Genomic DNA, 23,237 nt, shown 5'->3' on the forward strand with positions numbered 1-23,237 from the left:
ATGAACTAAGTCATCCTTCTCCAACAATTTACAAAGTTATGATTCGGTGCAAAAACGAATTTCGGCCAAGATCGAAAATTCCGGTGACGCAGTGCAGAACAAACTATGAAATGGATCAGCAGAAAAATTAACTAAGAACAAGCTATGGACTAGCTCGGTGCAAAAGTTAGCGAAACTCCCAAGTCGGTACAAGCACGAGCTAAGGCCTGATTTTCTATAGAAAAACGAGCTATATCTTCACTCAATGCAACTAGGATACAAGCCCTGACTTGATGTCTAAGTCGAAGCAAGTCCAAATTCAAAAACCAGCCAAGCCCAAGCTTCAGACTGGCAGGGTGTAAAAACGGCGGGTATAGACTTAGCTCTGACAAATACTAAATTTGCATCCCCTTTCCTTCAAGCAGGCAGAGAAACACCCAAGCTATTTTAGTCTTTTTCATCTCTTCAGTCCTCTACTCTCCAAGCAAACATTCAACTAGTGCATTCAATTTAAGAAAAACAATTCAAACAAGAAAAGCTAATTTTATCAGCCAAACAAATTAACTATATGTTCTGACAAAGAACTAAGTGAAATGTCAAGAGCAGAAATTAACTCTGGGGGGTGTAATGATTGGGTAGTTTTGTAGTATTTCTTTATATACAATAAAGGTGTTTTACAGCTCTTTAATTTCATAAGGAAAAACTGTATATTTTCCAGGGGCTTCAATTCACAAAAATGATTGGGACGGCAAAATTTAGGGGGGAGAGAATTTTGTTGATTTTTTGGAACAGAAATTCAAAAAAGGTATTTTTCAATGAAGATCCAAAAACAAGGTATTTTTTTTTAATCTAGGCCCCCCTCCTCAATCGGCGTGCCTAAAATTGTCTAAATTTGCGATATTTTACCTTAATTAAAAACAATTAAATCCTTCCCTAAAAGAAAAAGGTGCTTTTTGTGATACAACCTGTTATGCAGCTCAAACAAGACAATACAAATTTAAATACACTAAATAAAGATGCTGCTGAAACATATGTATTTGAACATTCATGACAGGACTAATTGATTTTATTATTTTCAGCAAAGCACAAGCTAAATTTTAGCATAAAAAGTGGGAAATCCATTTGATATTTAGGATAGTTTTTGCACATTTAAAGTTGTAATTCTTCACAAGAAGAAACTTGTCTTTACTTAGCGCTAAAATTATAGGACAGCAGCTCTTTATTACCTTGGAAAGTTATAAAGCTAGGTGAACAAAATTTTCAGGAAAGGATCTATGTTCTTGGAATGTGATTTTAGGCTGCTACCTCTGTCTGTTTTCCAATCGCAAAGCTTTAAAGAGTATGTAAAGACACTTTGAACAGAAAACAAACTTTTTATCTTAACTTGAATTTGTGCTTGTCATCAACAGTAGGCCTAAGCAACGTCATACCAAGGATTTGAGCAATATATTTGTTGTTGTTCAAAGTTAGGACCCGTTTTACAGTTGTTTTAAATCTTACTGGTAGGAAAGGATTGGACATGTAAGATTGAAACATCTGTCAAAGCCCATATTTGTGTGTAGATCTATTTCTGAAGGTTTATTCAACCAGCATAACATTTTTCTAAACTCATTAAAAGTCAGGGTCCTAGACAGGAGGGAAAACTAAAAATGTGAGCTTGAAAATACCTTCTCTGACCTACTTTGGCTTGTGGATCCATTCCTTGAAATGTATTTATTTAGCTAAGCAGCTTTGCAGGATATCATAAAGCTGCTTTCTTTCAGTTTTATCTATCTAGCTTAAGAGTCCTAATTTTTGTAGGGAAACTTGAGAAGCTTGCAGTTTAACAGCTCGGAGAGAAAACAGTAAATTGAAAGAATACTGATTCAGCTAAATTCTCACTTGTGAAAAAACAATTGGTTGTAAACAAGTTGTAGAGCTATACAAGTTAAACTTTTGGAAATCGACCTACAGCCAAAATTAGGGCACTCGCAGGTGTTTAAAAGAGCCACACTCTCACTCCTCCCTTTTCTAGGACTTGTGACTTCCCATTAACTTGCAGGACTTCGTGATGTGGGAGTCAAAGCTTCAGAAAGGGACTTAATGCCTACATAGGAGTCTTGAAAGGTTGTTAGAACCTCATACTTCAACTCCTTTTCAACTTGTAGGGTTTGGCAAACCTGCAATTTAACCAATAGCTCCTAACTTTGAACAAAAAGCCAAATTTCGTTAAATAAGGGTCAAGTCTGCTTTGCCAAAAACTACAGTGTAAGACAAGCACCCTAAGCCAAAATTTGTGCTTCCTCAAACTTAAGAAAAGGTGGCCTAGACTAGATTAATCTAAATGTTATTGACATGCTACATTCTAACCAACACAATTTTTCAGGCATGCATGTTTTTCTTTCCTGGCTTTTTTAACCGGGACATTTTTTTTTGTTGAACCAGACAATGTTGGGTTCTACCCTACATGGGCAAGAGTAGATGGTTGTTTTATTTTATCTTTGCTTATGACCATAAATCTTGAATTTTAAATGATTTTAATCTTAAATCTCAATTCATAAATTATTTTCCATATTCAGTAAGTAAAGAGACTGACTGTGAAAAACGTCCACTTGACCACTTCTAGTGAGGTGGATTTGCTTCCTCCAAAGTGATGGACCAACTTATTCAAGATCAGTTCAAATTAAGCATATGCAGCAGCCTTGGAACTTGACGAAACTAGCCTGTCTTGTGCCAACAATGATGTTTCTACTTCTCAAGTGCTAACTTTCAGCAGTCATTAGAATCCGAAGTATGATAGATCATCCATGCTGAAAAAGACCAAGAGTCACAGAAAAACAACATTGTTGCATACGGTATTGACGCTTCCATTGATGACACTAGCACTCTTAAGCAGTTTTTATCAACCAAGTACGGAATCAATTGCGGTTCCATAACCAACGTCCATTGCCTAAAGCAGAATGTACAGGCTAGTGATCCAACCCGGAATACAGCACCACCCCTTTTGTTTGCTGTGTCATTGTTTCAGATAAAAAACAGATCTTGAAAGAGTCTTACTCAAGGAAAGGAGCAGTACAGTTCAGCCATGATCAATCAAAACAGGATCAAGAGAGATATAAAGCACTTGTTGCAGAGCTTAAGGACAGAACAGCTGGAGATGAACAAAACCTTGTAATTTGCGACTTCTGCATTGTGTCAAAAAAACCAGAAAGCAGAGAAGAAGACCCTCCTCCAACCCTGATGTAAAACTTCAAGCTGTGAACTGTGTAAATAATGTAAATATGTGTGTTACCAAACATGTTGGTGCTATTTCTATGGAAAGACTCTCATCCATGACTAGTGACAGCTCATTGGAAAGTGAAACAAGCTCTGGAAGCTACTACACTGCTAACTCAAAAGCACCAGTGACCACTTTAAGCAGAACAGATGAGGACTCAGTTCAGCCAAGCAAATGGAACCAATGACCAGAGTAAGCAACACCAAAAACGAGTAAGTCCAGATTTTTCTGCTCTAATTACTAACGTAGACCAACTTCCTAACAAATTGAATGAGCTGAAATTCGTGATTTATTCCAAAAATTATGATCTGGTCCTATTGACTGAGGTTTGTCCCAAGTCTAGTAGCAACAGACTTGAAGATTCCCATGTTGAGATTTCAGGGTATGGTGTCATGTCTAACCTACAGTCTCCAGAATGCAGGTGTGGTACATTAGTGATATTCAAGACATGTTATAGTATATGGTCATTATGGCTCCCAGGTAATTCACAATTTGTTGAATCTGTATGGTTCAACCTGTGTGATGATGGCAGTAGAGTAGGTTTGCCCAAGTCTAGTAGCAACAGGGTTGAAGATTCCCATGTTAAGATTCCAGGGTATGGTGTCATGTCTAACCTAGTCTCCAGAATGCAGGTGTGGTATGTTAGTGCTATTCAAGACATGTTATAGTATATGGTCATTATGGCTCCCAGGTAATTCACAATTTGTTGAATCTGTATGGTTCAACCTGTGTGATGATGGCAGTAGAGTAATAACCAGAGTAGGCTGTATTTATAGAAGCCCATCTGCCTCAGATTGCCAAGAAACTGAGCAGACAATAGCAACAATGCTGCATAAAGCAACTATAAATTACACAGGGAACCTACTTATAGTTGGTGATTTTAACTTCCCTGACCTTATATGGAAAGAGGGATACCTGTATATACCTGTGATTATGAACAGAAGCACAAATCTATTCACACAGTGCCTTTATGATCTTAATCTCTACCAGATTGTCAAACAAGCTACTAGAGGCCAACTTTTCCAGAGACCAACTCTACTGGACCTAGTGTTCTTACAGGATAAAGACCAGCTTCAGAACATAAACTACTTACCCCCTCTAGGAAAGAGCAATCATTTAATCCTAGAAGTGAATCTGTCATTTTGTAAGATAAAAAATGATTACATAAAGAAAACTTACAGGGCAATCTTATAGGTAGATTACAGGGCAATCAGAAAAGAGCTGGAAGGCTTAGTTTGGTCACTTTTACTTCAATGGGACGTCGTCCAACAATGGGCTAACCTAAAGGACAAGCTACTTACACTTCAAAAAAAGCACACATCAGTAAAACACACGCCAAAGCCCAAAACACTGCCTTTCATGACCCCTAATATATGCAAGGAAAGAAAAAGGAAGGGATGGTACTGGAGAAAGTACAATAAATGAGGGAAAGAAGAACACTACCAAAAGTTTGTGAAAGCTTGAAACAAACTAAGAAGCCTAACTAAACAACTTTATGCAAGTTACAAGTCCAAGCTAGCTGATGATAGTAAGAATAACCCGAAGAAGTTCTGGAAGTACATATCTAGTAAGGACCATAGCAGACAGTCAGTAAAAGCACTCAGTACAGATGATAGCAAGGAAGTGACCAACTTGAAGGACATTGCCAAACTCCTTAACAGGCAGTTTGTTGGCTTTCACCAATGAACCAGATGGCCCTCTTCCTCATAGCCCTCATACTACATCCCTAACCTGATGCCACCTATTCTACTCTCCCCCCTGTTGTCCAAAAGCAACTTGAAACATTAGACGTCAACAAGTCTGCCAGTCCTGATAACTTGCACCAAGACAATTGAAGGAGCTTACCAAAGAAATTGCACAGCCACTATGCAATATATTCCAACTGTTGCTTGACTTGAAAAAGGTCTACCCATACACTGGAAGCTGACCCATGTCACCCCAATACTCAGGAAAGGTGACCACACCAAAACCAAAAACTACAGACCCATCAGTCTGACTTTAGCAGTGGCAAAAAACCCTTGAGCAGATTGTGAATGGTGAGATTCTGACACATCTCCATACCAATAATATACTTTACCCCAACCAGCATGGCTTTCAGCCAGGAAAATCAGTTGAGACTAATCTCCTTGAGACATACAGCATCATAACAGATTACCTGGAGAAAGAAATCCCTGTGGACCTGATTTTACTGGACATAGCCAAGGCTTTGAAGAAGGTACCACACAACCATCTCAGATTGAAACTTTCAGCAGCAGGTACCCACGTGGATACAATTGATTGGGTCATGCACTTTCTGACTGGTTGGACTCAGCATGTTTGACTCTTCACAGCTATTGGTGACAATGTTTTCTCCAAACCATGTGATGTTGTAAGCAGTGTTCCCCAAGGTACTGTTTTGGGCTCTACCCTATTCCTCAGATACATCAACAATATGGTGAACAGAAAAGAACATCACTCTATATGCTGACGACTCCAAGCTGTTTGACAACTCCAAGCTCAACAAAGTCTGCAGTGTGACCTTCATAAAATCCAAACATGGGCACAAGATTGGCCACTTGAATTCAACACATCAAAATGCAGTGTTCTTTACTTTGGAAGCAACAACCCCCATCACCAGTACAACATGTTGAATCCCAATTCACTGGCTGACTTAGTACTAAAGACAAGTCCCAAAGAAAGAGATCTAGGAGTGCTGATAGATGAACAACTGAAGTTTTACGGCCACTGGCAACAATCAGTTTCAAAAGCAAATTCAAGCCTTGGTCTCCTCAAACACACCATAACCAGCCATTCCTGTACAGTCTTTCTAAGGCTCCATAAGGCTATAATTAGGCCTGTTTTGGATTTTGGTACATATCTCACCTCCCCTTCTTATAAGAATGATACCAGTCTAATCAAAGGAGTTCAGAGGCATGCTACAAAGTGTACAGCTGGCCTACAAGATCTCCCAGACAACAAGAGACTTGAACACATGCAGCTGCCAACACTTGTCTTCAGATGCCACCATTGTGATATGGACAAAAGCTGTCAAAACGTTCTTCTCTGAGTGTGTTGTTGATGATTGGAATAGCCTTCAAGCTGAAATGGAAACTGCACCCACGGCTGCATCCTTCAAGTCCAGACTGGACAAGGAATGGAATTACAAGCCATGGAAATATGAGTGGGACTGTCCATCCCACTCAACTACTGTGATGCCAACTTCATCATAATGAGTGTCTTGCTAGGAGGCTGATGCTGCTTTGGGCTTAAATCGCATCTCTCCAGCAGACCTCTCTTATGACATGTCACTGGGCCATAACACAGTGATGAAATTTTACCATAATTGACCCAGAGCACAACAGATCCTGTATGGACTTTAATTGCTCCAAAGTGTGAATTAAGGTAATTGGATTTAACTTAGGTTGCACTTGCCAGGGATAATCCTATAGATGCCAGTGGTTTGACTTGTTGGGTGCATCTTAGACTGAACAAAATGGCTTAGTGCATCATTCTTTGTCAATAATTGATTTGAAAGCTTCAATGTCAGGTGACAAGAAAGTGGTATGGTTGAGAGTATTCCACTGATCAATCACATAGTTGAAGGATAACTTATTAATGAGCCCTGTATTAGGAGACTTCCTCTGAGTTTCAGTGGATGATCTTGAGTTCTTCAGGAACTATCCATCTGGGTCAGGTTAGAGATGATGTTCTGGTCACAGAGCAGTTTCTATGTTATTATTGCATTACCCAACTTAAGTTGTTATATAGATGCTGTTATTTATAGAACAGCCAACTTGATTTTATGTTTGTTTGATTTGTGCATTGTTTATTATGTATAGTAAAAATGTTCTGGAATCAACCAAGTAGCATCTTTGCTAAACTGTAAATGCATTATTGAAGACTTGGGCAGGCCCATGCCACCTTTGCTTTTTTACCAACTGGTTTGAATATATTTTCCTTTAACTCTGGGTTCTGAAAACATAATTCTAATTGCCTGAATAGGATTTTAAGTCATACTATATATATATTTTTTTTAATGTAAGACAGATTTTCCAAATTCTTGGAAACCTTATAAACTAGGATTTAGCTGATTTATGAGGCTCAAAATACATTTCTTAGGCCTTGTGTTAGTAGTACATCTATTTATGAAATTAAATGAAAGATTTTGCAATTTAATTAAAGATTAGTGTTCTTTGGAGAGATAAGGCCTAAATCAACTAGGCTACTTTTCAAGATAGCAAAAAGCTGCTCATTTGGAATTTTACTCAAAATATCAACCACAACTGTCACAATTACTTTTACCCCCCCCCCCTTATGGGGTCAGATATAGCCATTGGCTTTACACAAAAGTTAGATGAGGTTTTTTACCTGTGTGTTTTTTTTGCATTATGAACTGTTAGCAAGAAATATTGGTACACTCTATATTAGCAGCCACAGAGAAGGAAGAATGTCAATAAGACAGAAGTAATACTATTAGATTCATTATTTTATGCTCTTTCCAGATGCTGTGATTGTGATAATGCATCCATCCACCTTGGTGATCCTAAATATAGCTCTACAATATAGCCTATACAAAACACAGAGAAAACACTAATGCAATGAAACTTTTATCTGATAATATGCAGCTTGTTTCTATCAATCAAAACATCCCTAAAAAAATTATCCACATTTTTAAATCCTTTTAAAATAATATAGTTATTCACTCAACTATATTGTAATGGCATAGGTAAAGTAGGGTAAAAGACCTCTTTTTGAGAAAGACCACTTTTCTTTGGTGTTCTGGAAAAATAGCAATGGGTTTTTGGACCACCCCTTTTTACTACAACATGATGCAATGTGAGGGCAGCAACAAGAACCCTGCCTTCATGATCAAATTACGACCAATAATTTTTCACCATAAATTGAGAAAGTGGTCTCTGTTTTGAAAAGTAGTTGAATACAAAAATTATATTTAAATATTTGTGATTTGAAGAATAAATACTAGACAACAAAAGTTATATTTTTAGAATTAGAAGAAAGTCAGCTTTCTGTTCATATGTGAATAAAACTGAAATACTAAATGGATATAAACATCAAAATAGGATAATTAGTATTTCCAAAAAGAGGTCCCTGGTAAGTCAATAAACTAATAGTTTCAAGTGGTTGATTTTAAATAATTTTAATAATAACCATATTGATACATAGCTTAGACTTTTAGCTAGGCTATTCATTAATATACCCAATCCTTCTCAATTCCTTTTTGGTAACAAGATGTGAGGGTTTTAGCATTACATAATTTTGCTTAATTGGATACTGGTTTTTTACCCTAGTTTAGAAGTGAAGAATACAGCTACCTGTTATGACACATGTCACACATGACATAGGTCTAGCCTACAATACAGCACAAGATGAAAAGCAGCAAAGAAAATAAACCTGTTAAGCATTCAAACTTCTAAGACGTAATCAGAAGAGGGTTAACATAGAAGCTTGGCAATAGGCTAACTTCCCAGAGTATGTTGTTGGTCCTGGATTCATTACTGAAAATTTCATTTTCCTAACCTAACCCCCTTTCAAGAAGCTAAATTAGAATTTTACCCTCAAAATTCATTAAACCCCCCAAAATCTAACCAAGATCTGGTTAGAGAGGACAATAGCCTAGCCTAGACTAACTTAAGACTTACTTGTAATGTTCATATCACCACCTGCCAAAAACATTGGGTCTAAAGTTTTAAAGTCAATTAATACGACAGAATATTCAAACAAAAGCTTATTTATCCTTGATCAATGAGCAGATTTCTGCAAAAAATTTATCAGGGAAAACAGTTGCTTATTCATCGACCGGTGAATCACCCAAATGACATTCCTTCATTTCTATTGGCTAATTCAAAATCATGCCATTTTTAGTTTAAAATTAGCAATTCCTAGATGGCAGGATCGTTAAATGTACACCTTTGGAAATACATCTGAAATAGACGATTCAGAATACAATGGTTAGGCCACTATACAAATAATAGACAGTATGATCATTCCCTACCTCAACCATGATATAAACCCGAACCGAGATGCAAGTGCTGCAGAGAACATTTAAACAACTATAAACACAAGCGACATTCGATTTTTTCACGGGTAGACAAGCCAGATTTCTCTTGAACGCGAAACTTGGCTTCAACGTGGTAACACTAAATTTTAAAGAATCTAATTTTAAATTAATTTATTTCAATACATATGTGAAAATCGGTAATTAGTAGTGCAATGTTATTATTAGAAATTTTAGGAATTACAAGTAGGTTTCGAAGTCTCGGGTTGGTTTCAAAGGCATTTTGAGAAAGTTTCTGCCAAAATACGTGTTCCAGGGTAATTGGACCGCTGATAGCACATCAAATGAGAGGAGATGTTTGTACGCGCTGATATCAAGGCCGTGCTCATGATTTTTTTTTAGGAGAGGGTTTTACTAAAAAAAAAAATTCGGTGGGGTTTTACACACAAAAAAAACGAAAAAACGCATACAAAATTTGTTTATATCCGTTTTTGTTATGTTTTTACGAGTCAGACAAACATTTCGGAGGGGGAGGGGAGGTTCAAACCGGATAGCCCCCCTTGGATACGGCTCTGGCCGATATATATATATATATATATATATATATATATATATATATATATATATATATATATATATATATATATATATATATATATATATATATATATATATAAATAGTAAAGGTCATATTAAACTTAAGATCAGTAGACAGAGAAACCTATAATATCTCAAACTCAAAACGCCCAGAAATTATTATTAAAGAATAAAAAAGGAAAGGAGAATAATTGATATGGCTGTAACACTGTATATAAATTTATATAAAAGTATATATAGTTGGCTGTAATAATGCAAAAGGTAAATATAACATTAATTTAAGAATGGAAAGAAAAACAAAGAATGAATTTACAACGATAATCAAGTTAAAAATAAGTTTTATTTGAACAATGCCATAACGTGATGACATTTGATTTTGAGATTTGGCGCGTCACATTGATATTTCAGTTCCAAAGTTTTATCAATTTTTTCTCAAAGGAAAATTACGTGGTGGGCATGAATGCAGACTTGCAGCTAAATTAAATATAGTCACTTCCTTTTTTCACATATGTTTATCGATATTGGTTTGATTTTTATTGTCTGTAGTACTGAGGAGCTCATTAAGGTTCGGTATCAGTAAAATATTCAAACACAGGTTTTAAAAATTTTGCCCCTTTGTTCAAAAAAAGAGATCATCAAATATTTAAACTACTAAAACTAAAATAATTACTTTCTAGTTTATTTTCCTTGATAGGTATGTCTCTTGATTTCCTGATTCTTATATTTTACCTCGTAATATGCACGTGTTCGCGAACAAATCCGGCTCACCAAGTTTCCTTTTGCCATTACAAAAAATAAAAATTCGCGCCATTTTTCAGTGACTGACAAATACATACTGACCCGCTAATGTCAGAGTAAGTGGGCGGAGCTGTTTGTAAGCACCGAGAACGAAGTTCCAAAAATAATCAGCCGTGATCTTACTGTTATGTTATCTGTATACAGTGGATTAGGTGAATAGAAATAGCAGGAAACATTTAAAGACATAGTCGTTAGAACTGCTTTGAGAACCCGTCATCCTATTGAACCAAGAGTTCTATACCAGCTGGTAGAGTTGCCTTCAAGGTAATTTGCATGCTATTTATCAGAAAAATTTCCCACAGCCTAATCAGTTTCACGTGATAACAGTTCCAATAGCATTAATTCATAAAAATCTACTGGGAAGGGGAGGGGAAATTTGTCACTTTTCGATGAAAATACCAAAAAATGACATTATCAATGAAAATATACAAAGGGTATTTTTCTAAATCTAGCGGGAGGAGAGGCAAAAATTCTAGGGGACACATATCCGACCCAGATTAACGCCCCTGGACAGTTTTGTCACTTAAGTGCAATTCAGACTCAAGACATAATTATTAGAATAAGAACATAGCAGATTCGACTTAGAGCATTTGAACCTCTTTCGAAGAAATTGAAACTCACACAGGCCAAGAAGCCTCCACGAATACTGCAGTCGAATCTATGTGTAAAAAAAAATTGTGCAAATTGTTGCAAATTTTTAACCACTTACGTTGGCACATTTCACGAAATAAAATTAACAAATTTATTGAAGAGATTACAAAGCTGTTGATGTCCTATCAACTTATTAAATTTCTAGTTTGGAGGATTGGGGAAATGATCAGGAGGGTAACTTTGGCACTTTAAGGTGTATTAAATAGAGATTAAAATCTACTACCGCCCTTATCATAGAGTATTACCAAATAATTAATTAAAATGGCTATTGAGTATGAAGAAAAATATACGTAAAGCATTATTTTCTCTTATTCATTGTTCCCAGCTATTAAATATAATAAAAACCTGTTTCAGAAATGTCCTGTCAGGTTTCAGAAAGAAACCTGCGACACAAAAAGTCCTGCGACACTTCGGTTTTGATGGCGTAATTTTACTATTACTGCCTCCATTTTGGGGATAGTTTCCTTCTTTTTCTCGTATTACACAACGTTTGTTTATGCTAGTAGTATTTTATGCGTAATTTTGAACTTCATTAATTTATATATTCGGAACCACTATAAAAGAGAGATCGTTTTCATTTACACCTTATTTTCAAAATTCTAGTTTTTTAGAATTGCGGCTACTATTGGCACAAGTTGCTCTTTGCTTACGGTTCGTTACTACAAGCTGTTCGAAATCGACATGTTCGTAACAGTCAGGTGTCTGTAAACTAGTCTCTCAGTCTTGTCTCAGGGGCTGTAATGAATTTAATTGTCTCTTGTATTTACCTAAGTTTTTGGTTTTGTATAGTGGAGTTTCTATAAAAAAAAATCATTTTTTGAAAATCTCATTTATCTCACCCTTAGACGGGAATGATATATCACCCTAAATCCTGTTGACTTACCCCTAAGTTGAATCATTTCCCCATCCCCAAGTGGCTTCTAGTAAATTGTGTGCAACATTCATTGACAACTAAATTGGCGCTTTTTTGATACTCCGGGAATTAATGCACTTTATTACTTTAAAAATAAAAACCAAAAGGCATAAAAGATATCACTATAGCCCAAAAAAACAAAAAAAATGTGAACCTACCCAAATACACCTTTCGAAAAGCAGAAAATTTTTCATTTTCATCCCTCGTGTCTATCAACGTGTTTTAAAAAGCGATGGAACGAGATAAATTCAATAAATATTTCTCAGTCTTAATGAATTTTTTTTCTTTTCTTTTTGGAAAAGTGAATTAAAGGGAGAAAGATAACCGTCAGGGCTGAACAAAGAAAATACATAATAATATACGGGACACACATCGCCCTTTAATAAGTCAACACTACTGCGGTGAACCATATTGGCTATTTAGAACAGGCAAATGATAATATATGGAATACAAGCAAATCCTGTTTCGACCATTTCTGATGCCACCTAATATTTCAATAGAAGTATTGCAGATGGCGCTATAATTTAAGGTAAAATTTTATTTTCGATTCTTTCAACATCACTTCATGCTTTTACACGAGCGGATCCAGGGGTCATTTTAGTGGCACGCTACCCCTAAGAACGTCAAAAACTATATTAATTACAGCGATGGAGAGGTAAAAAAGTGAACTGAGGAGCGCACGTTACGTTGATACCCAAACCCATCCAAACATTGAATCTGTATTCACCCCTGTGCTTTTACCAGGAAAAATACACATAATGTAGTTTCGTTTAGAAAATCTAGATTAAGTGTTGAGAAATGAAACCGTTTATCATCTCTGATAGACAAGAGTGCCACTTGGAAATTGTCGCTGGGATTGGGGAGGCAATACCAGGAGTTATGTTATGTTATTACCAGGATTTAAATTGGAGTGCGAAGCCTACTTTTCATGGTTGCCAAAAAGAGATTTTTATAGTTTTTTAATTTTTTTTTTACCTTGGGTGACACCTAGAGACTTCTGATTGAAAAAGAACACTTTTTGAAAGAAGAGCCAATTTTTAGTTGTTTTTTTTTTCAAACCAACACTCGGTTATCTTTTATGCTTGCGAGAAAAACTAAGGAGAACTGGTTTTCACATTTTCCATTAATTGAGGACTATTCCATCTTGATGGCGAAACACGCAATGCGGAAGGCACTACGTCTTTTTTTCGACTTCGACCTTTTTTTTTTCCTCTTCGACCGTAGATTTTATTATTTCTGGTAATAGGTAAATATTTAAAGTTTCTGAAGATGTTTGCTTTGAATGATTACGTGGTTCCAATGCTCAAAAGTTGAAAATATTGGGAATATTGTCGAAATAATATGAGAAAACGTACTACAGCTTTCACAGGGAAAACGAGACGATAATGCACGCTGCTTAAACTCACCTTATAGTCTGTGAAAATTGGGAAAAAAAGGAGTCAACCTAGAACGAATTGCTATACAAATGATTCTTTCACTATCCTACCCAAAAATATGTGCTGATTCCGAATCCAAAAAGTTTGCCACTCTAGCTCTTGCACAAGTTTCAGTTTTTTGAGGTTGAAATTGAGGTTGAGTCAAAAAATGTTGATTGAGTAAACACCAGTAAATGTGATTAGATACGTCATTTCTACGTTTTTTTTTGCTGATGAACATGAAACTAAATGTTTAAAGTCAAAAGAATTATTTGCGGCTTAAAGCTTTGAGAGAGTGAGGTTGGGAGAGAGGTTCAGCCAGCAGGTGTATATTAAACTTGGCTATGGCAAAACATTTCCAGCCTCGCGCCTTGACAACAACCAAGACTGGGTCCAGGTATAATCCAGTATGACTGGAACCTCAGTTTTGTGAAAGTGAGTAAGAATGAGGAGAAGGAGAAGGGGAAGTTGAAACACATATTTGGCAACAACAGAAAAACATGCTGTCAAAGACCTTCCCTTAGCTGAGACAAAACACTAGTTCCAAAAAAGAGATCAATAAACTCAGATATAATGCAACACAGAGATCAATTACATAATACAGATAAAAATGAAAGTAACACAGAGATTCCTTGGATAGTGGCAAAGCTATTCAAAAATTTAGTCTTCTTCTTCACTACCATCGTCTTCAAGGTTTCCGGCACCACCTGTTTTGCAGTTAGAACAGCTTGTTCCTTTACAATTGCCACAAGCCCAAGCACATTTTAATCCATACTTTTTGCAAGAACATCGCAGCGTTGAACACTCGCTCTTAAGCTGTTCATTCACCTTCACTTATGCAGCCACTAGTATCTAGACTAAACGCCAACTTTCGCGCGAAAGTTTGTGGCAAGACTAGGGTGAGTTGATGTATTAGGCAGCGCAAAATGTTCAGTTTTGATTAGTCTTTTTTTCTTTCAAATTCTTGAGTGATGACCATTTTAACCATGTCTCTAGCCGGATCCCTGTTAGCATCATTTGTAGCTATTTATAGTTTAATAAAGTAGTAGCTCGTACGCTATCCAATTACAGAGTAAGAAAAGAAAAGAAATAAACAAAACAACCAAACAATGAAGATTTAAGAAGAAAGCTATCAATTTCACTTTTTTTTAAATAAGTGTTTGAAAAGAGGGATTGCTGTGACAACTAAATATTAAGATTTTTTCCTTAATTTTGTATATAGCTTAATTCCTCTGAAATAAAATATTATTATCATAATGGAAATCTTTGAGTAAAAATTAGAAGAAAATTAGGATATTTATAATACAAAACACTCTAGCTACAAAACACTTTTTTCTCAAAGCGTCCAGTTTATGGTCAAAATTCTTAAGAAATTCACTATTAAAGTTGGGAGTTTGCTTTGAACAACAACAGTCTCTCATATCTCTTTTCTCCATGCTGACTATGCTTTGCAGTGAAATTTGAACCCCAAACAGAAAAAAACGTTCTACTGGAGCAGGCAGTGGTATGGCAAAATTGAACTTTTCGAAAACTCTTGCAACGTCTGGATGTTCTGTGAAGGACTCAGTAGAATAGTTTTTATCATACATGAGCCCCAATAGCTGAATTTACATGTTACAGCTAAAGTAAGATTCTGTGCTCGTCCCAACACCATCACTGTCGAAAGTAAAAAATTCATCAATATCGATCAACATTACTTTTGCTGGGCTCGGCAAAACAATCAGTCTACTGATAATCAGCTTTGGCTAGCAAAAAAAAATTAATTTTGTCACAAATCACATCAATGACTCGGTCATAGATATCTCCCAGTATCCATCTTCCATTTAAACCAGGGTGGCTTCCCCTAGCTAGTACTAGCTCCTTGAAACTAGATTCACTTAGATACATTCTAAAATCATGTTTAAACTGTCTCTAAACCATCCAAGGTCGATTTCACAAGAGCTTGTGTTGTGCTTGATAGAGCCTTTTTGTTTCACATAAATCATTTTCTAATTTAGTGCAATCAACGTGGGCAACAGTGTTCCCAGAAAACAGTTTTTGTCCCCTTGTAATATGTCAAGTGTCCTGGTGACAGGCTAGGTTACCTTGGCATAGTCCTTGAGAAACTCAAGGTCAATCGTTTTCAACTTCAGTGGGTTTAGTTTGGTGTAAACCTGCCCAAACTGGTCCCACACTTTGACAATTCTTTTCGCAGCTTTTCGCCATATCAAGAATTCCACCGAGTTGTGTTGGGAACAATTAGCTGTTTTGACATTAAATCTTGGAGTTTATCAGAGGCCTTTGAGCTCTACCGCGTCACAGTGCTTGCCACTTCTAATTTAAGTATGGTGCAGTTTTATCTACACGGCATAGTGAAGCAGCATGGCTGCTTCACTATCTTTATTAGCAACGAGAGTCAGCGTGTGGCTTGCACAACGCAAGTGAAGGGATAAGTAGCATTCACTTCCAGATTCTTCTGTTTCATCTCACTTTTATGTCTTCAAGTCAAGCAAATTTCCAACTGAAACGATTACGGAGGTGTCATTTTAACCTTTAGAATCTCCATTAGCAGCATTTCTGTCAGGCTCAGTGTCAGTGGGGCTGACTAGATGCACAAATTCCCTGGAAGCTTTCACAAAAATTACAGCAATTGTCTGTCAGTTTCCAAATTTTTGTGTACAGGAGACGACATGTTTTGTGAATATTGTTAAGATGATCAGCAAAAGAATAATCATGCGTGGCTTTGAATCTTTGACAAGTGACTGCAGCTGACCCTCGGCTAAGGTCATCGTTTAATCACTAGGAAACGAAAATAAAAACCAAAAAGTAAAAAATAAAACAAAAGAAACAACCTCAACAGAGCGAAATATAATAGGGGCAAAGTTTAGTAACAATGTCTTGTATTTTGTTCAATATATCTAGACAGAAATAAAACTGATGTGAAAAAAAGGAATTTTTTTTATTCCCCATTTGTCAAACATTTCAATTTTTCTGTTACAAAACAAGGCAAAAAAGTCTAATGTTAGGGAATTAGATGTCCAAAAACCTCTTCTTCAGGCTTACATGAACTGCAACAATTAAAAATTTATCCTGAATTGCTTTACAGTTTGCGCATCCATGCTTTAGTCTGAGTCTTCTAAAGTGATTCTGTTGCATACTGCATCCAAAAGACCCACAACTCATTCTTACTGAATTGAAAGCTATTTTTCTTCTCAAACCCTGTTTTTAAGGTTGAAGGAACAAGTTTAAAATTGCTAAATTAACCTTTGAGCCATAGGAGATAAAAAAAACTTCTTATGAAAAGAGCCACAGCCAGGGGTGAAAAAATTGGCAAGTAGACATTTACAAGTCTATTTGCTATCAGATGTCATGAAGTTGACCATTTTTAGGCTTATCGCCAGTCTCATCTCCACATGAGTCTCTGTTTTAACCTCATGGTGTTATTTGCCTGATTAGAAGTAAAAGCTCGAAGAATACACTAAGATTTTAATAACTTCTCAAGAACGGCTTCTCCACATATATTCCACCTATTTTTAGTGCCTTGTACTTTTTACGACTGGTGTTGGGCGATATCAGATTTCAATATCGATATATCACACAAATATCGATATCGAATATGGAAACGTAAATATTTATATCAAAAACTATATTATTTACGCCTTTTCTGGTATTTACCAGTGAACGTCCAGCAGAAAGGCTCCAACATAGAAAATTGTTTCGAAAATGCCCGAGAAGAAGATTAATCTCCAATATACTTACTCATATATAAAGATACACAGCATGCACAACTGTATCCATAAATGGCATAGCCCGTTCTCAAACTACGTTTAGTGAGGGTGGGCTCTCAATTGTTGCTGAAAACTTCCAAAAGGCTTGGCTAGATAAAATACCTTCTAAGCTTATAGGCCTTGTTCAGGTCACACTCTTCAAGATTGCCACATACTTCAATCTGCACTTCTAGAAATTGTATATTACCCCTGACGATCTTCACCAAGTTGAGAGTAAAATAGCAAGATACATGGATTGGGCCTTACTGGAATCTGCATCAGTAGATACAAGTAGATAATCAAGAATCAAGCCAGTTTATGGGGGTCAGATGATGAAATTCCAGTAGTCAATGTAATACAAGCTTCGTCAGCAGCTGCATCTGTCACGGCTCTCTAGATTTTCAGTAGGGAGTCTTTAGTTCCAAGAAAAACTGATCCACTCAAGTCGTGGAAGTCTTGCAATATGGGTCTCAGAAATACCCATACAAAGTTGCCATAAAATTATTGTCCATGCCCGCCACTAATGTCCTTTCTGAGAGTGTATTCCAATTAGCTAATCAAGTAGTTCGCGGTAACATAATGTAAGTAAGGAACAACTTGGTCAAATAGCAACCGAAAGTCCGAAACAATAAAACACGGAATTTTTAAAACAATAGATATATCAACTGAATTGGATTTTTATGCCGATTTCAGATATTTAAAATTCATCAAGTTTTATGTACCCATTAAAAGCTACGAACCTGAGAAAATGTGTATGATTTTTGAGAAAGGATGGGAACCCCCTTAAAAAGTCAATTCATCTTAATACAAATCACAGATTTGGCATATCAGAGAACCACGCTGTAAGGGTTTCTAGCTACCATCTGAAAATATGTGAAATTTTGTAAGTTTTGCCAGAAGAAAGATCACGGATGCGTGTTTATTTGTTCTGTTTTATGATTTTTTTTTTTTGCCAGGATGATCTTATCGAACTAATAGTCATATGTAATTGGGAGAGGGCTCGCTCGAACGAAAATTACAGTTCTAGTTCCCCATTTCGTGACCAAACCGATTTGAGGGCAACTGGATTCCCCCTCCCTCCCATGCTACTTTTTTACCAAAGTTATCCATAAAAATTTTGAGATAGCCATTTTGATCAGCATAGTTGAAAGGTCAAGTATCATGCCTTTGGGTATGACACGACCCTGCAAATCCGTGTAGAAAGGGTTGTAAGTTCTGAAATTTGTCTAGTATTTACTTATAGTTTTTGTTATTGGGAAGCAAACAGACATTTTTTTGGGGAGAGAGAATTTAACGTGAGGGATTTCCCGTGGGGGGATTCTACAAGGGGAGGATTTTCCATGGGGAGGGAAGTTTCCGAAGAAGAACTTTCAAAGGGAAACTATAAACGGGGGAATTTACCAGCATTCTTATCCAATTTATTTGTTTTTTTGTTTTACTTTCTCTTTGCAAATTTGGTTTTACATGTGGAGATATTCCGGGAAAACTGCCCAGGGAAAATTTTCAAAGGAGTTGCAATTGTCTTGGGGATTTTTACAGGGGGAGGGGAGAGATTTTTGGTGGGAGAGATTCTCCATGGGGGAATTTCACGAGGAAAAGCTTTAAATTGAGACATCGGGAGCGGAAAAACCCAAGAAAAATTTTACACGGAAGGAAAATTTCCGGAAAATTTGGAGAAACGGTTAGAAATTAGAAGAAAAAGAAGTCTTTTTCATACGAAAGTAGGCTAAGAATAATTTTCCAGGCGTAATTGTCCGCAAGAAGTTCTTTGGGTGAATTTTCAGCAGGGATGTAATTGTCATGGGGGACGGGGGATCTCACACGAGAGGGACTTTGCAAGGAGGAATTTACTTGGAGGGGATTTTCCATGGACAGAAAAGGCAGATTTTCTGGAATCATTTGAAAACGATCAGAAACCAAATAGAAAAACTAATTTTTCAACTAAAACTAAGGAGCAATATTAAAGCTTAAAACGAACAGAAATTATCCCGTATATGAGGGCAAATCTCCCTCTCAATACCTCACTCTTTATGCTAATTTTTACTTTTTGTCCTAATTATTTAAAAACAACTCCTGAAACACAAGTGCCGTCTGATTATAGCAAGGATATTATTAAAATACAAAAATAAACTTTGGCGTGAAGAGCAAAGTATTGAGGGGGGCTTATACCCCTCATATACAGAAACGTTGTTTTCATTTTAAGTTTATGTGTTGCTGAGACAATTACTACTTACTTTCAGTTGCAAAAAAAAACAATTTTCTTATTTATTTAATCACTGAAAGGCTGAACCAATTCTCTGTGGAAAATATTGATATGTTGCTGATTTGAATAGCAAAAAATAGCCAGTAGCTTATTTATGTTTATCCTGAGCCCGAGGAACTCCAAATCAGGGAGTTAATATTTGTTCATGTAATAGAAGTTTTTCTGTATTTTATTCAAAATTTGGAAAAAATTGGGCAGAATACTATTTTTGTCATTGAATTGCTTTGTTATTGTTTACCAAACCCCAGAGTTAATCTGAGCAAAAAAAAAATATAAGAAATATCAAAATGGATATATCGATTATCGAATATCGAAATTAAAAATATCTATATATCGATGTATCGTTTAATCAAATTATCTTCCAATACTATTTACGACACCGATAATATACGTTTTAGTTTAATTTTAGTACACTCAGTACTCAGTCCTGCTCAGTTGAAACACTTTAAATTCTTTCCTTACTTCAAAAGCCTGAATACTAACAATGACGACCAATCAAAAATTTTCCGTTAGCTACTGAACTTTATTGTTTTTATATATACCTACTCTACAAGTATAGCTTGCCTTCAGTCATGGGCGCCCATAAGCTGAATTTTAGGGGAGGGGGGCTTACCTTGTCTAATCGGCACTTTCATTGCTGTATAATAGAAATCTCAAAACAAAAATCTAAAATATAAGGCAGCATCATTCAGCCAAGGGGGCTGGAGCCCCCCTCCATATGGGCGTCCATGTCTCCAATACAGTTCTCGTATGGGTCTTCTTCTAAATCAACATCTTAAAAAGCTAATTATACAAAATGCTGTTCTAAAAAACAGTGAATACTCTAGAAAAATATGTTTTATAGACAAAAGTATTTATTAATATCTGAAAAAGTTAATTAGTATTTAAATACAGAAAATAAATAATTAAAAACGTATTTAAATCACTTGATCTTATTTGTATTTAAATACGTATTTAAATACTTTGAAAAGTAATTAAATATGTATTTAAATACTTGTAATTAATTACTTCCACAACACTGCTTTTATGCCTCTAAGCCTCCATCCGTGTATCCAACCCTGTTGCCTCAGAGTCATCAGCGTACCTCATTACCCCTCACACTCATGAACCCCCACATTTTCGAATTAGATTTCAATAAAATTGAAAAAAAATCTGTGCATTCAATCACGGTTCCTATTTATGGTGAAATAATAACAAAAGTCTTCAGCGTAGTAGATTGCGCAGTCGTTGCCCAAGAAGTACTATTAATAGTTACAAAGACCTGAAATCCCATACACATCAGGAATAACTTATTGAATTGCAGAGAAGAAGATTTCGTAACCTAAAGTGGAGATACAATTTTCCTTCAGAGGTACACAGAGCCACATTTTCAGAAGCGACCTAGATAGAAGGGTGGGGTGGTGGTTTAAAGGTAAATTTTTGGGCTCTGGTGCATATTTCTTATGTTTTTATAGTTTTTTCGGTACTTTCCCATTACATGGCCACTTCTAAAAAGTCGGCTTTAGTTAATGCTAATGAAATAAAATAAAATAGGATGTATATATAATAGTTTATAAACAAATTTTGGATATATATTTGCACATTAGGGGGGTGGGGGGTAAAGCATTTCATATATTAAATACGTAACCTAACCTAACCTAGGTACCTTTTTCTCCACCCAAAGCCCAAAAAACGACAGTTTAAGTATTGTAAATTCAATGAGAAACCACGCTCTTCGATCAATTTAGATAACAATTACCCGCTTTACGAGTCTCCATCACTGCATTCATTCGACTGTCTGTAGCCGAAGTGCCCATATAATGGAAAAGTACCGTTTTGTCTCACAGTCTTCGATCCTTGGATGGAGCTTTGGGAGAATCCATCCTCCCTCCTCGATTTTCTAGGATTTTATTTAAAATAGGTCTGCACTCTGCAGTAATGAGCACTAGCAGGCCTTTCGCCAGCAGGCCGCTAGAATGGCAGGTTCTGCCATTCTGCAATCTGGTAAAAAATATTTTGTTTTTGCTTTTGATATCTTTGAAGGCAATTATTCCAAGTGAAATTTTTGCACGGATTCTGTATTGCTACACCTAAAGTATCATTTTTCATTATCATTTCTTATATTTATTTTAGTTAAATACCGAAAGGTAATGTCCTCTTTCAGAAGCTTTAAACACAAAATTCCACAAGCGAAAAAGAACGTTTGTGGTCACATTCAAATAATATTGTTGCTTGTTCTACATTTAAACAAATATACATTAGGTTTCGACTATATTATTATCTTAGCTTATTAGATAACATTGTATGTCTTTGCCTACTCATTGAATTCATAGCGAATTTACAGAATTAGAAAACAATTTTTGTCAATATCTGTATTGATCACAACTATATTCACTCCAAGTCCTTAACATGCCCATGCTAAGATCAAACTACAATAAAACCAAATATTATCGTTATAATGCTGAAATCAGGCCCTTGACTGCTTATCATGGCATTTAATGCTCCAAAAGTGGGAAATTAGTACCCATATTCGTTCTAGTGACCCAACCGATCCCCCTCCATCGACCAGGAAATTCAACACTCGACGGGAACGAAAAAAAACTGCATATTTTCTTCTTAAAGTAAAATTAAAAAAAAAGACAAGTATTTTTAAATGGAAGTAAAGAGTTAAAGTTTATGACAAAAAATTGTCCTTGCATGAAAGGGGTTATCCCCTCCCCTCACGTTCCACACATCTGACGTTGACAAGTTAACTAGTTCTTAACTGAAAGCATTTTAGGGAGCAACAAATGTGGCCAGTTGCAACATCAAGCGCTTTATTTATTGATTGAATTCTAAAAAAAATTAAAGAGAAAATCTTTGAAGCTTAAAATAAATCCGAACAAATAATCTTCCATTCTCGAGATACTGTGATAAAAACAATTATACTTTTCAACAAATTTGACAAAATCAAATAATTAATTTAAAAAAGACAAATAGACAACTATATATTATATAATATTATATAATATAATATATTCATATATAATAATAAGATGTAATATTAAATTATAATAAGTGATAATAATTAATATTAAATATACTCTGTAATATAATATTATAAAACTAAAATAGACAAATTAAATATTTAACTTTTACAAATTTTTGAGCAACCGGGGGCAGTGTCTGTTTCTGCCCACTGTCCTCTTAAAGAATACCCTGAGGATAAAAAAACACACATCTAAATTGCATCCTAACAAATACTACACCCACGGATAAGTGTGCCCCCTTAGCTACGCGACTAGTTTATTTAGTCAAATTAAATCATGTCAAGTAATGCAACTATCAAAAATGGTGAGGGGAAAGGGGAGTTAATAAGAACTGACTTACTTGGAAGCCTGGAACTGGCTATTCAACTAAGCTAGATTCCATTGGAGTCGTGTAAATAATTAAATTCAAAAGGGATAGGTGATAGGCTAAGTAATCTATGTCACTATGAAATTCGGTAATAACAAAACTAAACCCACCTTTAATCCTTTTAATTCCAGAAGACGTTATGTTTTCAGAACGAAGCATTTCTAGTTTTCTCTAAAATTTTTCAGTAAGTTTAAAGTACACCTGTCCTATGAGGATCAAACCGAGTATCCAAATATCAGCTGATAATAC

At 35.8% G+C, this 23,237-nt stretch overlaps 1 protein-coding gene across 3 annotated transcripts in view; it reads right to left on the bottom strand.

Annotated features, from left to right (window-relative positions):
• Positions 1-23,209, bottom strand: part of LOC148951958 (long-chain-fatty-acid--CoA ligase 1) — a 215,285-nt gene extending 192,076 nt beyond the window's left edge. Inside the window, exon 1 of one of the 3 annotated variants that reach the window (XM_089089443.1) lies at positions 23,099-23,209. In XM_089089443.1, the coding sequence (XP_088945569.1) occupies positions 23,099-23,147 (49 nt within the window). In that variant the 5' untranslated portion in view covers positions 23,148-23,209. Of the gene's footprint in view, positions 1-4,414; positions 4,497-8,874; positions 9,036-23,098 lie in introns of those variants that run through there. The other 2 variants (XM_089089444.1, XM_089089446.1) reach the window with 2 other exon arrangements.
• Between the last annotated feature and the right edge of the window lie 28 nt (positions 23,210-23,237).

The sequence above is a fragment of the Artemia sp. Qi Xiang Cuo genome, chromosome 5 (genome assembly GCF_049724085.1).
Source record: "Artemia sp. Qi Xiang Cuo chromosome 5, ASM4972408v1, whole genome shotgun sequence".
Lineage (NCBI taxonomy): Eukaryota > Metazoa > Arthropoda > Branchiopoda > Anostraca > Artemiidae > Artemia > Artemia sp. Qi Xiang Cuo.